This window comes from Eubalaena glacialis, chromosome 17 (assembly GCF_028564815.1).
Source record: "Eubalaena glacialis isolate mEubGla1 chromosome 17, mEubGla1.1.hap2.+ XY, whole genome shotgun sequence".
NCBI lineage: Eukaryota > Metazoa > Chordata > Mammalia > Artiodactyla > Balaenidae > Eubalaena > Eubalaena glacialis.
The window spans coordinates 50,202,469-50,218,735 of record NC_083732.1 but is presented as its reverse complement, the minus strand read 5'-3'; the positions used below and the strand labels follow the sequence as shown (position 1 = coordinate 50,218,735).

General features: G+C 42.0%; 1 protein-coding gene across 2 annotated transcripts in view; it reads right to left on the bottom strand.

The window, feature by feature from the left end:
* The window catches only part of LAPTM4B (lysosomal protein transmembrane 4 beta), a 74,754-nt gene extending 60,299 nt beyond the window's left edge, over nucleotides 1-14,455 (bottom strand). Inside the window, exon 1 of one of the 2 annotated variants that reach the window (XM_061171310.1) lies at nucleotides 14,112-14,455. In XM_061171310.1, coding sequence (XP_061027293.1) covers nucleotides 14,112-14,210 — 99 coding nt within the window. In that variant the 5' untranslated portion in view covers nucleotides 14,211-14,455. The remainder of the gene's footprint in view (nucleotides 1-14,111) is intronic. The other variant, XM_061171311.1, reaches the window with a different exon arrangement.
* Between the last annotated feature and the right edge of the window lie 1,812 nt (nucleotides 14,456-16,267).

Here is a 16,267-nt window from a genome sequence, read left to right as displayed (position 1 = left end):
TCATTTAGTTTCTAAACAGCTGGTAGGGGGAAAAAAACTAGGCAAAGAAATATTCTCAGGTAAATAACGAAAGAATCAAAGAAAGCACCTTTTGAAATTTTACTAACTTAATTTTTTAAACATTTTCACAAAAGCTCTCTGGTGTTTCTGTTATTAATTTAAAGTTTGTTCCTCAAGACAAGAATATTCACTCTTGCCACTTTTATCCAACATAGTTTTGTAAGTCCTAGCTACGGCAATCAGAGAAGAAAAAGAAATAAAAGGATTCCAAATTGGAAAAGAAGAAGTTAAACTGTCACTGTTGGCAGATGACATAATAGTATACATAGAAAACCCTAAAGATGCTACCAGAAAACTTCTAGAGCTCATCAATGAATTTGGTAAAGTTGCAGGTTACAAAATTAAAACACAGAAATCTGTTGCATTTCTACACACTAACAACGAAAGATCATACAGAGAAATTCAAGAAACAATCCCATTTACCATTGCATCAAAAAGAAAATACCTAGGAATAAACCTACCTAAGAAGACAAAAGACCTGTACTCTGAAAACTATAAGATGCTGATGAAAGAAACTGAAGATGACACAATCAGATGGGAAGATATACCATGTTCCTGAACTGGAAGAATCCATATTGTCAAAATGACTATACTACCCAAGGCAATCTACAGAGCTGTAGATTCAATGCAATCCCTATCAAATTACCAATGGCATTTTTCATAGAACTAGAATAAAAAAATCTTAAAATTTGTATGGAGACACAAAAGACCCCAAATAGTCAAAGTAATCTAGAGAAAGAAAAATGGAGCTGGAGAAATCAGGCTGCCTGACTTCACACTATACTACAAAGCTACAGTCATCAAAACAGTATGGTACTGGCACAAAAACAGAAATAGATCAATGGAACAGGATAGAAAGCCCAGATATAAACACACACCTACGGTCAATTAATCTACAACAAAGGAGGCAAGACTGTACAATAGAGGAAAGACAGTCTCTTCAATAAATGGTCCTGGGAAAACTGGACAACTACATGTAAAAAAATAAAATTAGAACATTCTTTAACACCATACACAAAAATAAGCTCAAACTGTATTAAAGACCTAAATGTGAGACCGGACACTATAAAATTCTTAGAGAAAAATATAGGCAGAACACTCTCTGACAAAAATCACAGCAATTATCTTTTTCAATCCGTCTCCCAGAGTAATGGAAATAAAAACAAACAAATGGGACCTAAATAAACTCAAAAGCTTTTGCACAGCAAAGGAAACCATAAACAAAACAAAAAGACAACCCTCAGATTGAGAGAAAATTTTGCAAATGATGTGACCAACAAGGGATTAGTCTCCAAAATGTACAAACAGCTCATGTGGCTTAATATCATCAAAACAAACAACCCAATCAAAACACGGGCAGAAGACCTAAATAGACATTTCTCCAAAGAAGACATACAGATGGCCAAGAGGCACATGAAAAGATGTTCAACATCACTAATTATTAGAGAAATGCAAATCAAAACTACAAGATATCACCTCAGACCAGTCAAAATGGTTATCATCAAAATATCCATAAACAGGGACTTCCCTGGTGGCACAGTGGTTAAGAATCCATCTGCCAATGCAGGTGACATGGGTTCAATCCCTGGGCCGGTAAGATCCCACATGCCGCGGAGCAACTAAGCCTGTGCACCACAACTACTGAGCCCGTGAGCCGCAATTACTGAGCCTGCATGCCACAACTACTGAAGCCTGTGCGCCTAGAGCCCGTGCTCCGCAACAAGAAAAGCCACCACAATGAGAAGCCCGTGCACCACAAGGAAGAGTAGCCCCTGCTCGCAGCAACTAGAAAAAGCCCGCACGCAGCAACGAAGACCCAAAGCAGCCAAAAATAAATAAATAAATAAATAAAAATAAAATGTAAAATTAAAAAAAAATCCATAAACAATAAATGCTGGAGAGGGTGTGGAGAGAAGGCACCGCTCCTACCTCTCTTACACTGTTGGTGGGAATGTAAATTGGTACAGCCACTATGGAGAACAGTATTGAGGTTCCTTAAAAAAACTAAAAATAGAGCTACCATATGATCCTGCAAGCCCACTCCTGGGCATATATCCGGATAAAAACATGGTCCAAAAGGATACATGCACCCCAGTGTTCACTGCAGCACTGTTTACAATAGCCAAGACATGGAAGCAACCTAAATGTCCATCAACAGAGGAATGGATAAAGAAGATGTGGTACATATATACAATGGAATGTTACTCATCCATTAAAAAGAATGAAGTAATGCCATTTGCAGCATCATTCATGAACCTAGAGATTGTCATACTGAGTGAAGTAAGTCAGACAGAGAAAGAGAAGTATATCACTTATATGTGGAATGTAAAACGAAATGATACAAATGAACTTATTTACAAAACAGAAACAGACTCACAGACTTAGAGAACGAACTTATGGTTAACGGGGTGGGGGGGGGGAAGGGTGAGGGGAAGGGATAGTTAGGGAGTTTGGGATTGACATGTACACACTGCTATATTTTAAATGGATAACCAACAAGGACCTACTATATAGCACAGGGAACTCTGCTCAGTATTATATGTAACAACCTAAATGGGAAAAGAACTTGAAAAAGAATAGATACATGTATATGTATAACTGAATCACACTGCTGTACACCTGAGACTATCACAACATTGTTAATCAACTATACTCCAATGTAAAATAAAAAAAATTTTTTTTAATTAAGTTTGTTCCTTGTAACTATACTTTGACTCTTATCACCAAGCCTTCAGTTACTTGTTTTGTTCAATACCTTTTGAAAGAATAAAAATAGTCAACGTTTTAACTACATAGGCAAGATTCTAGGAAAAGGAAATTAGCATCCGAAATGTATGAGTCCACAAACCGTTGCTACCAAAAGTGTGGTAGACCTGCAGCTTCAGCATCATCCCCAGTGTGTTACTAATGCAGACCCACAAGACCAACTCCAGACCTAATGAATCAGAAGTAAATGTCAGCAAGACTGACAACTGACCTCTCAGCAGCAAAGCAGAAGTCAAGAGACGTGGAAGGAGCTTCAATGTGTTGAGACAATAACTCTCAACCAAGGATTGAAATATCTTTCAAAAACTCGAGTCAAATAAAGATATTTTCAAAGAACAACTGTCAGAGTTTGCCACCAACAGATTTCACTAAAGGAAAATTTTTAATATGTACATCAGACAGAAGGATAGTGATCCTAGACAGCAGGTCTGAGGTGCAAAAGAAAATGATGGATCACGTACTTTCCACATTTAGGGTATTAAAATATCCATTTTTAAAATAAAAATTAGAGTGATTGCAAAAAAAGAGAAGATGATGGACAGAGGTGTAAATATGTGGGTAACTCTAAGCAAACATTGATTGTATAGATCAGTGTCTTGGGGGAGTTTAAAAAAAAAGACACTAACATACAAGAAATGACCAGAGTTAAAGGACTTCTTCAAAAGAAAGGCAAAGATATTATTAAGTCTAGACTCTGATAAGTACATATGTTAAAATTTCTTGAGTGAACCACTAAATAATAGAAATAAAAAATAGCAGATAGGCAAAAAAATGGGTAAGAAAAAATTCAGGTAATATGAAAGATGGCAACAACAGATAGAAAAACAGAAACAAGGAGTAATATAAGTCCTAATATATTAACCACTATTAACATAAATGGGCTAATTTCTCCAGTTAAAGACAAAGATTGCCAGGCTCCCCAACAAGGCCACTCATCCCCAAACTCTCTCACATGCCTTACATTCTCCTTCACAGCACTTACCACAATTACGTTCCAATATTTATTTGTGTGATTACTAATTAATATATATTAATTACTGGTAATTTCTTCTTACTAGACCATAGATTCCATGTTGGCAAGGATTGAGTCTATTTTGAATCACCATTGCATTGCCAGCACCTCACACAGTTCCTAACACCCAGGAAGTTCTCAAATCTGTTAAAAGAGGAGGAAATAAGGAAGGAGGGAAGAAAGAAACTGGATACACATTGCCATTCCTTCTAGGCATAAATGTTCTACAATGATTTTCCTTTGAGATGGGAAGTCCTTATCCATAAGCACAGTTATAGTTTCTGATCCATAAGCTAGCTGCATTTGATTTCTTACATAGATGACTATGTGTTTCCATACTGAAAATGCTATCCATGTACCCTCATTTTATCTTTAAAATAATTTTTAACAATCAAAAACTCCACTAATGCAGCACACCTTGGGAGAAATGCATTTGTGTTTGAATACTACTTAGTTTTATCCATATTTGCAACTATTTTATGACTTGCTTAAATTGTTTTGTGATACTTTTTAATAATTATTTGCAATTGTTTATTGTTAGAATTATTAACTCCAATTTAGGAAAACTGAAGTACTGAGAACCAACAAGTACTGTTTTGTAGACTGGAATTAAAGCCTCCTATAATTAGTACTGGGTGCCCACTGGGCAACAGGATCTCAGCAATAAGGCTGCCGTTAGGTGTCACGTCAGATTAGTAGATGCCCCTGGAATCCGTTCTCCCCTTCTTTCACAGTAATAGGCTTATCTGGATATATCAATGCCCAGCTAAAGATAATATCTCCTAGCTTCCCTTGCAGCTAGGTCGTATGTCTTGTTTCTGGCTACTGGGATATGAGTGACAGCAATGCGTACAATTTCCACTTCACATCCTTAAAAAAATGAAGCTGCTTGTCCTCCAGGTGCCTTTTCTCCTTTCTAGCAGGCCAGAACACAAACATGGTGCTGATGAGATGTCTCCAACCATGCAGACAAGGATAAAGGAAGCAGCCCCCTAGATCCAGAGGAGTCAGCACATTTAGGATGGCACAACTGCCCCACCAGCCTGGGTCGTCTCTGGATGGCCTCACGGAACAAAGCTTGCCAATCCTCCCTAACTGTTAACGCAAGCGAGAAATAAACTGCATTTTTGCACCTCTGTTCACAACACTTTATCTATACCATAGCAAATACAGAGGTTAAATATTAACACAAAAGAGAAAAGACCAGATTATCAGAGAATCCTATGCCACCTTAAAAGGGGGGCAAGGGGGACACTCATGCTAGATCAAAATTGAGACAACAAAAAGTACTATCCAAGAAGCAGACCCCTCTTTCAGCACAGCTGGAAGAAGACACACTGTCGCGGCCTGGAGACTTGTTCCTTTCAGTCCTGAATGCTATCTCTTTTGTGAAGCTGGCCTCACCAGGCTGTCTTTAAGAAAAGCTATTAAGTACTCAAATCACTGACAATCATAATTTAGTGTCCTCTGCAGGAAAAGAATACATAGGCCTAAGGATAGCAGTATTCATTTCCATGAGGATTATATTTCCCCATCAAATATTAATAAATTGGCATTCTATGTGTCAGTCTACTATAAGTTTAGTCAGTGTGAATCAGCCATTCAACTTTAGGGCATTGACAAGATCCAATCTCTGGTCCAACAAGGTTGAAGAAAGGCCAAACTCTGATGTGTCCCATCTGGCCTTACCCAGGTAACCCCCTAAGTGATTCGTTTCTTCCAACCAATAACACCTCCACTTCAGCAGCCCTAAGCCCTCTACTGTTAGTCAACAAAGACGTCAGCAGCTACTTGTACCAAGCGTTATTGCTTCACCATCCCTCACCATGGAATCAACTAGCTATGTAATTTTAGCAGCTCAAAGGTTAATAAAAACACTCAAGCTTACTTTTAATAATAATTTGAAATTATATTTCCTCAAGCAATTTTTGGCCCCTACATATGTCCCTGAGAAATCATTTTCCCTTGGAAGCTGCAGCTGCAAAGAGGCAACTCTAAACCTTTAAAAGTTTGTTAGAACTGGGAACTCCCTAGTGGTCCAACGGTTAGGACTCTGCACCTCCACTGCAGGGGGCACAGGTTGAAATCCCTGGTGGTGGGGGGCGGTGGGGGGGAGTTTGTTAGGACCAAATGAAGAAGTGTGATCTTTGCTTAATTTTTATTTTGCTTCAAGTAAAAAACCAGTTTACAGCTGTTTAAGAACTCTCATCAAGGCTCCAGAAGCTCTATTAAAAGAGCCAAGGGAGCCGGGAGGAAGTGGAGAAAGCAGTGAGTTATGCTGCTAGGGCTCACCCATTATTTCCACTAGCATCCCTTTATGAACAACAATATATCTGCCACAAAGGGGGTACAGTGGGAAGGGAAAAATGAGACCTCTTCCTTCATGACAAAGATTCAACGTAAGTTGACAAAACAAATAGATCACACATTTAGTTAATATACACATCACGGTGAAAAACTCATGTTAACCACTTTAACACTTGATGCTTTGTTAGTTCGTTAGACGTATCTAAAGTGGGACCCAGAGAGATTGATATTAATAAACACTATGATGGCAATCTTTATTTCTTGGTCTTTAAAATGTTCTGATGAGGGAATTCCCTGGCAGTCCACTGGTTAGGACTCGGCACTCTCACTGCCGAGGGCCTGGGTTCGATCTCTGGTTGAGTAACTAAGATCTCCCAAGCCGCGCGGCATGGCCAAAAAAAAAAAGTAAATGGTTCTGATGAACATCTGATAACATGAGATAAAAGTTAAAAAAGGTATTAAATACCACTGAAATCTTCACCAGACAATATTTCATAGAACTTCCCTTGATCCTTTACATTTGGGGGTAGGGAGGCCTATACTTTTAAAAAGGGGCTCATTAGACATCTCTCAAAAATCCAGTATCCCTCTCTGTCCAAATCTGTTCGATTCCTGAATTCAGACGTAGAAAATCTGGATGGCAATGGTATCACTGACTAACTGATCAAAGTTCCCATCCATATTATTTGCATCATTAGCAAATGAGAGACCTGTGCTGGGAAGAACTGACATTGCTACATCTCCTATCTGGAAGGCTGTACCACACCCTGCCTGGCTTCCCAGCCATCTATAAAAGAGCCTGTCCTTCCAATCTTCCTTAAAAACTGCTTTCACCCTATCACACCTGTTCATAATTCTTCGGTGCCTCCCCACTGCCTACAGAATAAAATCCATACTCTTTAGCTTATGATTTCAGTCTTTTACAATCTAATATAGTAGGGAAAACATTAGGTAATCAGGATTACACAAATATTATGAATTAGCCCCTGTTTTGCCCTGGACTTACAGACCAAGTTAAAGAATCTGACAGCTGGAAAGAAACTATTAATCTTAAAGGAGTGTATCACCACCTATCGTGCCTGACCTCAGGGCTGCTTTGAGGTCTAAATAAGAACAATTGTGAAGTCCACTGAAAACTATCAATCACTCTACAAGTGCAAGATGTCAGTTTTACTATCCAGTATTACTATACAGACAAAAATCAATAGTTGTTGCACCAGGACTTCTAAGGATACAAAAAGAACCCACCAGGCTTGGGTACACAAGCAAGCTGTGACTTTCAAAGTGAACTAGTTGATTATTTGACAGGCCAGGTCATAAAGCCAATGAGAACAGCCAATGAGACCAGCCAATGAGACCCTGAGCTCTTTCATCCTTTATAATCTGATATATGGCCAACTCCATTATGAATAATGCCCGGCACAAAGAAGCATTCAGTATGTATTTGCTGAATAACTAACCTCCTAAAACACACCTGGATTATAATAAAAAGGATGATATGCACAAAGGGGGACCTATCCCAGGTGTCAATGACAGATTTTTCCAACTACCAGGACCACTTTTAAAAACACAATAAGAAAATTACCTGATAAAATGATGAAAGAAACTACAAAGGAAAAAGCATGCTTGGTTGTGTAGGGAGAAACTCAGGTCCTGATGGCAAAACATATTCCACAAGAAATGCCGTCTTTAGCATAAAGAGTATAGCAGGGATTTTTTATTGTATTATTCTCCAAACATTCTTTCCTCCTCCTCCCAGTAACAGCATCTGATGCCTCATCCCTCCACTCTCAAGCTGGTGTTTTAAGTTAACCCTACCTCTGGCTCACATCTCTCCTAGTCAATAAATAGTTCAAGGGAAGCATATCCCAGACCTAAATTCAGTATACTCTAGTCACATAACCCTGGCCTATTTGGCTCAGGGGTGGACAGATAACTTACGTTTATCAAATCTGAATGAATCTCAGGACCCAGGGCTTAATAAGTACTGGCTGGCCATTTGTATCCTAAAGGAAGATAACCTGAAAGGGGAAGGGATGGGAGAAAGGGGGAAAGGGGTGTGGTGGAAACCACTGCACTTGTTAATTGTGTAAGCCAATTTAAGTTGACTTGAAACACACAGGTCATGAAATACACACATCTCCCTGATTGTAAGCCAACATTTTTTAAAAAATTTATTCATTAATTTATTGGCTATGTTTGGTCTTCCTTGCTGCGCGCGGGCTTTCTCTAGTTGCCGCGAGCGGGGGCTACTCTTCGTTGTGGTGCGTGGGCTTCTCATTGCCGTGACTTCTCTTGTTGCAGAGCACGGGCTCTAGGTGTGCAGGCTTCAGTAGTTGTGGCACGTGGGCTCAGTAGTTGTGGCGCACGGGCTTAGTTGCTCCACGCATGTGGGATCTTCCCGGACCAGGGCTTGAACCCGTGTCCCCTGCATTGGCAGGCGGGTTCTTAACTACTGTGCCACCAGGGAAGCCCAAGCCAACATTTTTTAGGAGTAAGATAACAAGCTCATATTTGTGTTTGAGAAAAATACCTCTGGAAACTGCATTTGTAATGGACTGAAAAAAATGGATTATTGATGGCAAGGCTAGAAGCAGGGAGACCAGTTATGATTCTATTATAATAGCCAAGTGAGTGCTAATGAGAGCCTAAACAAGGGAAATGGTAGCAAGAATAAGAACAGGACAGAATAAGGTAATCAGGAGGTTGAGCAAAAATCAATAGGACATGGAGATGGAATAAAGGAAGAGATTCAGATGGCAAAGGGAACAGAGGCAGCTAAACTGGGAAATCTAGATAGAGGGTGAAAGAGATGTGATGCTCTAAGGACAATGGTGCTCCAAGGACAAAGGACCACCCTGCCTGAAAAAGTTTCAGCGTTACACCCCCTAGCGTTACACCCCCTACCGGACTCTTAATCTCCCTCGCCACCACGTTGCGATGGTTATGAAATTCCTGAGCCCACCTGGGCAATGGGACCTGTCCCAAATAAGGAAAGGTATATGCCCTGTCCCACTCCCACCCTACAGAAGGAAGGTATATGTTACTTGACCAATCAGTAAACAAAATTTTCACCTCGGACCATTCCTTTGCTTTCTGGCTATAAAAACTGATCAACAGCACATGTTCGGGCTTGACTCTCCCAGACTATTAGGAAGTCGGCCCGCTCTTCTGGCAGCGACCCTTCCCTCTAATAAATTCTATCTTCTTTACATTCTGCCTTGTGTCTGGAAATTCTTTTCCAACCCGCGTTTGGACCATGACAAGAGAGACTCGAGTATGTGCAAATCTGGGGAGAAAGTTAATGGATTCAGGCTTCGAATATTAAGTTTTGTTGAAGAAAGGAAACTCCAGAAGCCTGCATAGCAATCATTCTGCTTTAAGTATTTCTTTCATATCATGATCCCTCTGGAAACCAGGACAAGTCAGTCCTCATTCTCTGTGAAGATGGATAAGCATCTTACTTGTCTTTCTAAAAACATTTGTAGCTATTAAAGGTTATGTGATAAATCAACTTTTTTTTTAGGTTTAATGATTAAACTGCCTTTTAAAATAAACACAAACCTCTACCTCACATCGTAACACAAAACTTAGAGATAGACCACAGATATAAATATAAAAGCTAAAGCCATAAGGCTTCTGAAGAAAATATAAGAGAATATCTTTACAACTTCAGGGTAGGCAAAGATTCTTAGAACGCAGAAAGTACTGACCATAAAAGAAAAAAATGACAAGTTGAACTTAACTGAAATTAAAAACTCCAGTTCATCAAAATATACCGTTAAGAAAATGAGTGGGCAAGCCACACACTGAGAGAAAATATTCACAAGGTATATGTTTAACAAAGGACTGGTATCCAAAGTATAGAGAGTTCTTACAAATCAGTAGGAAAAAAAAGACAAAACCCAATAAAAAAAATGGGCAATCAATAGCACTTCACAAAGGAAGATACACAATTAGTCAAGAAGCAAAGATAAAGTGTTCCACCTCATTAGTCATGAGGGAAACTCAAACTAAAGCCACCAGGAGCTACCACTACACGCCCACTGAACTTCATACACTGATGGCTGGAGTGTAAAATGGCAACTTGGAAAACCCCTTGGCAGTTTCTTCCAAAGTTAAAACACACAACGACCAGGAATTCCACTGCTAGGTATTTATTCAAGAGAAATAAAAACAGATGTCCACAAAGTCTTTTTTGCGAGAATGTTCAGAGCAGATTTATCCATAATAGCCCCAAAATGGAAATAACCCAAACGTCCATCATCTGGCAAATGAATAAACAGACTGTGGTATATTCATACAACAAAAAAATACTCAGCAATAAAAAGGTACAATCTGTTGATACACCCCAAAACCACGAATGAATCTAAAAGACATTATGCTAAGTTAAAAAAACCCAATACAAAAGAATACATACAGTATAATTCCATTTATATGAATAGGCAAAACTCACCTATGGGGTCGGGGTGTCAGTGGAGGGGTATACTGGAAGAGGCACAAGGGAACTTTCTGGGGTTTTGGAAATGTTCTCTAAGGGTGTGGGTTACAAAGGTGCATGCATTGGTCATGTCAATGAACTGTACACCTAATATCTGTGATTTTCACCATATGTAAATTATGCCTCAATTTAAAAAAGGAAAAATTAAAACAAAGCAAAACAAACAGATCTCTAATACAAATACCTGAAATCAATATGCTTTTTTTTTTTTCCTGGACTGAAGGAAACCTTTATAATTCCAAGGCAAAAACAAAACACACACTCAACTTTTAAGAGGTTAAACTGTGGAAACAGCACAGACCAAAACATCACTCAAACCACAAGCCAATCTTAAGTAAATCACCTAAGCTCTCTTAGCCTCAGTTTTCATCTATGAAACGGGAATAAAAAAATCTACCTCATCAAGACATAAAAATTAAGCTTATGCAAAGCACTGCAGAGAGGGGACTTCCTGGCAGTCCAATGGTTAAGACTCCGTCTGCACTTCCACTGCAGGGGGCGTGGGTTTGATCCCTGGTCGGGGAACCAAGATCCCACATGCGGCGCCACGCGGCCAAAAATTTTAAAAAGTTTTTAAAAACAAAATTAAAAAAAAGCATTGTAGAGAAAAATGTTGCCTGCTATTCCAGTTCTACAAGGATCAAGCCATTAGCCGCTGCAGTCACCCACTGACTGTGGGCCTGAGGGGAATTCAGGATGGAGACAAACAGGAAGCAGTCTGTGCTTTGGATGCCTGCCCCAAGATAGTGAAGATACATATCTAAGGAAAAATTTCAATGACCCCAGATTCTTGCATCTTCCCATACATAGAAAAGCACTAAAATCATCAACCTGAGATGCCTGTTCTTTGTGATTAAAAGTCACCTTTTGATTTCGACTACAGGTTTTTTCACAGTAAAAAATTCATATATCCTGGCTCCTCCCTTACCTCTTCAGAACAGTTTCTCAGAGCTGAGAGGCTGTCTTCCGGGTTATCTTACACAGTAAGACACTGAATAAACTCAACTCACAGCTCTTACGTTGTTCGTTTTGGTTTTTTTCAAGTCAAGATATCTAGGGAATTCCCTGGCAGTCCAGTGGTTAGGACTCTGCGCTTTCACTGCCGAGGGTGCAGGTTTGACCCCTGGCCGGGGAACTAAGATCCCACAAGCCGTGGGATGCAGCCAAAAAAAAAAAAAAAAAAAATATATATATATATATATATATATATATATATATCTAGTATAGTCCCTGGAACACAGGACCTTAGTAAATGGTCATGGTAGGAAACAATTAGAAAATGCGTAAAAACAGATCCACTTTACCTATCCTTTCGAGTGGACTCTTTTTTGAATATCTACCTATACTCCTACCCCTTTTTTTTTTCCTGAAAACTCTCCCCCTTTCTGTTAAGTAACCCCATCCCATCCAGATGGCTGGTGGGGTGAGGGGGTAAGGTAAGGAGGAAGAGATGCCTCATTCTTTGGCTCCTTCATCTTAAAAACGTTCATGTTAATCAATGTTTTGGATAACCAAATTATATTTAAAGGTATGAGGGAAACTCTCTATTTTTTTTAAAAAAGTTTAAATTGTTTTGTGAAATGCAAAAGACTTATAAAGATGACCAGCAGCAGGTTTCCCATATATTAGGTTTACCTAAAGTGGCATTCTTATTCACATTTGCTGGAAAGCTTTCTACCTATCTTTCAAAAAGCCATATATTTCCAAATGCTAAAACATGCATACCAATAACTACTTTCCCCAAAGAGCATGCCCAAGCCATAAACAGAGCATGTGAATACTACTCTCCTTTTATCACACCAATACTGTTTAGTTGGTTTACAGCCAACAGCAGGGCTCACAGTAGATTTATCTTTCCTGTAGATCATGTAGTCCATTTGCCTAATGCAGTGCCCTAGATTTTACAAATTACATTCACTGATGTACTTGCAAGTCTGCAGATTTAAACATTTTCAAGGAGGACACAAGACATGTGTATAAAATTGTCTGTCTTGATCATCAATAAAAGCACTATTTCGAGGCCACCCACTATCCTTCCGCTGTAATTTTAAATTTCTGTAAAGATTTCTTTGCTTTTGGCAAAATCAGGGTTGAGCCAATACGCAGATGTTCTATCTGCATTCACACCGCACAGTAAGAACCCACACATACCAAATATCTGTTTGAAAGCTTTCAAGGCCAAATATTTCTATTGTGTGGCTTGCCATAGGCACAGACTAAAGGAAACTTGAAACTATAAATAGCACAGAGAACACCATGTGGGACGGGGGGATGTTTTGCTTAAAACGACACAACAAACGAGTTCACAATTCGACATAATGTCCATATATATCAAAAAACTGAATTATGAACCGACCAAAAAACTATGATGACTAAGAAGAAAAGAATTTATTCCCACCAAAAAGTTCTATATGCCATCTTACTACCACTTTTAAGGTGTTTCCTCATGATGCAGAGATATTCACTGCAAAAAGGCTCGGGTCTAACTCTCCATCATAATGTGACCAAAACTGAAATGCAGTGGAATCCGACGCAGTGTTAGTGCAGTCTTCTGGGGACCAACAACCAACCTGGAGCTGGCACAGGGCAAGACTCCATCAGGTGTCCTCACTGCCCCTGATAATCACTGCGCCCCATACAAATAAGATCTTAAAAGCTCCAACCTAAAGACAAACCAGATTTGCCTCCTCCGGTGTCGGCTAAGAAGGTACAGGGATCATCTGTAAAGGGGCAGGAAAGCAAGTGGGTGTAAAATGGCTGCCCCGGGCAGACTGAAACGCAATAAATCACAAGCAAGTCCCTTCCTAGAGTAAGGGCTTTACAACAAACGTGTGGGTCAAGAGCCCCCAGCCATTTCCACTCGGGATGTGAAGGTGCGCAGAAGACTGGACAGCAAACCCGAGGCCAGATGCGGGCAGGGAGAATAGGCACGCGGGCCCGCAACCCGGGCCGACAACTGGGGGTAGCACGAGGTGCCCGGTCACCGCCTCGACGTTTGTCGGGACCCATCGAAACACAAAGCCCAGCGGGTGCTGCTAAGAAGAAAGGAAAGGAAAGCACGTGCTCCGCAGACCGGATCGGAGTTCTCTGACCACCGAGTGCACTTTCACCGGAAACCGCGGAGCTCCCCGCGGCCGAGCCGGCTCCCAGCTGTCTTTCCGGCGCCCCCTGCCTTCCCGCACCCCCGAAACGCCCCGAACTCCCGGCCCTGATTGCACCTCTCGCCACAGTTTGGCTGAGCCCGGGGCATCGCTGACCCGCTCGCCCGGAGAATTAAGTTTCTAATAATATAACTTTAGGCGGATTAGCGCTGGCATCACCCAACCCCGAAGCCGCACCAGGAACCAACCAGAGGGCGTGAAAAGCGAGGCGGGGGCCCGGGCCGGGGTCCCGGCGAGGTGCGGGGCGCCCGCCCTCCTCCCTGGCAGGTGCGCCCCGGGGCTCGCCAAGGCCCGCCGCGCTCACCAGGTACCAGACGCCGAGCAGGATGGTGCCGGTGCGGACATGGCAGCACAGGCAGCAGCTGTTGGAGTAGAACCGCGTCCAGGGGGCCACCATCTTCATCGCTCGGACCGCCGGCGCAGTGGCGCGAGCGCGCGCCCAACTTTGCAGGAGCTTCGGCCGCGTTGGTCCGGGCCCGCCGCGCGGCTACTGCCGGCTCCTCTGCCACTCCCGCTCGCGCTTCCAACCCCGCTCGCCGCCCGCGGGCCCTCGCTCCGCGCCTCCCCCGAGAGTTCGGAGCGGCTGCGTCGGCCGGACCCCGCGCTCGGAAGGCTGCGGGAGAAGGAGGAGGAGCAGGAGGGGGCGGAGCGGCTCGCGGACCACGTGATGGGCGCCCGGGCCCCGTGATGTCACCGCAGGCTCCGGCCAGCTGCTGGCGCCGCCGGCCCATTGTAAATAGATAAATCATCTTGCACTCTCGGCCAGTCCCGGAGTCGGCCCCCAGTGGAGTTCCTCTTTCATTTGGTCATCTGTGTAACTCTGTCATGGATTCGAGATTCTTTTACAGTCTAGTTGGTTGTGGGGTTTTTTTTCTCCTTCCACTTGTATCTTGCAGATAATCTGTAGGAGCCATCACTGTTACCTTGTAGACTGGATGGAGGGGGGGAAAACGGTAGGGGTGATTCCAGTCAACTGCAGTGCTTTGAAACACTGCTGAAGCTGCCAAGAGCAATTTGTCTCTGCTTCCCAGCTCAATTACTGTGGTAGTAATCTTTTCCCAGAAAATAGGCTGCGTGTCAAGGACATCCTTGCTGTGCTTCAAGTAGCATTTTTAATCATAACTACAGCTCTAAACAATCATCAAGCCAATTACTGCCACACGGTCTCTGTGTAAGTGAATAAGGTAAGGAGTCCCGGGAAAAAGAGAACCAGGAGTGGCTTTCTTGACATAAGAGAAGCCATTTTTGGCCTAAGACATTTTGTGATCTAAGACTGACCACAGTGCTTGTCCTTGAACAGGCCTCAGCAATAATGATCTTAAGGGAACACACGAACAAATTGTTATCAGGCAAGAGCAGTAACAATAGCAAAGATAAATCAGTTGTAGGACTTCCCTGGTGGCACAGTGGTTAAGAATCTGCCTGCCAATGCAGGGAACACGGGTTTGGGAAGATCCCACATGCCACGGAGCAACTAAGCCCGTGCACCACAACTACTGAGCCTGCGCTCTAGAGCCCGTGAGCCACAACTACTGAACCCACGTGCCGCAACTACTGAAGCCCACGCGCCTAGAGCCGGTGCTCCACAAGAGAAGCCACCACAATGAGAAGCCTGCACACCGCAACGAAGACTAGGCCCCGCTTGCGGCAACTAGAGAAAGCCTGCGCGCAGCAACAAAGACCCAACACAGCCAAAAATAAATAAATAAACAAATAAATAAATAATAAAAATAAATTTCTAACAAAAAGAAGATAAATCAGTTGTAAAGACTCCCAGTTCTGTTTCAATGGTAAAGATTAACCTGAAGCACTTTCTTCAGCTGTTTCACAGAATTTAAAACCCCCCTCGAGCACTCAACCACCCTATAAGGGATGATGATGTCGACCTTTTCTGACCTTCAGGACTTCAATCAACTAAAGCTTGGACTCTGTGACCGCCAAGCCACTTCATGACTATGCATATACCCTTAGCTTAAAATTTCCCCAATTTTGCTATTGGGGAGATACTACTTTGGGGAAGATTCCCCAGTGCTCTCCTTACTTGCTGCAAATAATAAATCCTTCCTTTTCCTGATCTTTGTTTTGGTTGTGTCTTTTGGCTCCACACCCACCAAGAGGCAAACCCAGTTTTTTGGGTAACATCTGCAAGACCCAACACAGAGTGTTAAGAGATACTGAGAGATAGGACTCCAGTTTGGGGTTATTTCCTCCCATTTAGTGTTTGGTCTGGAAGAGCCCTTGTCCTAGGTTAGCCTCTAGTAATCACTGTGTAAGCCAAGCACCTCAGTTAAGCACTCAAGATTTTTTTTAAATAAATTATTTTATTTATTTATTTATTTGGGCTGCCTTGGGTCTTTGTTGCTGTGCGCGGGCTTTTCTCTGGTTGCGGCAAGCGGGGGCTACTCTTCGTTGCAGTGTGCGGGCTTCTCATTGTGGTGGCTTCTCTTGTTGCAGAGCACG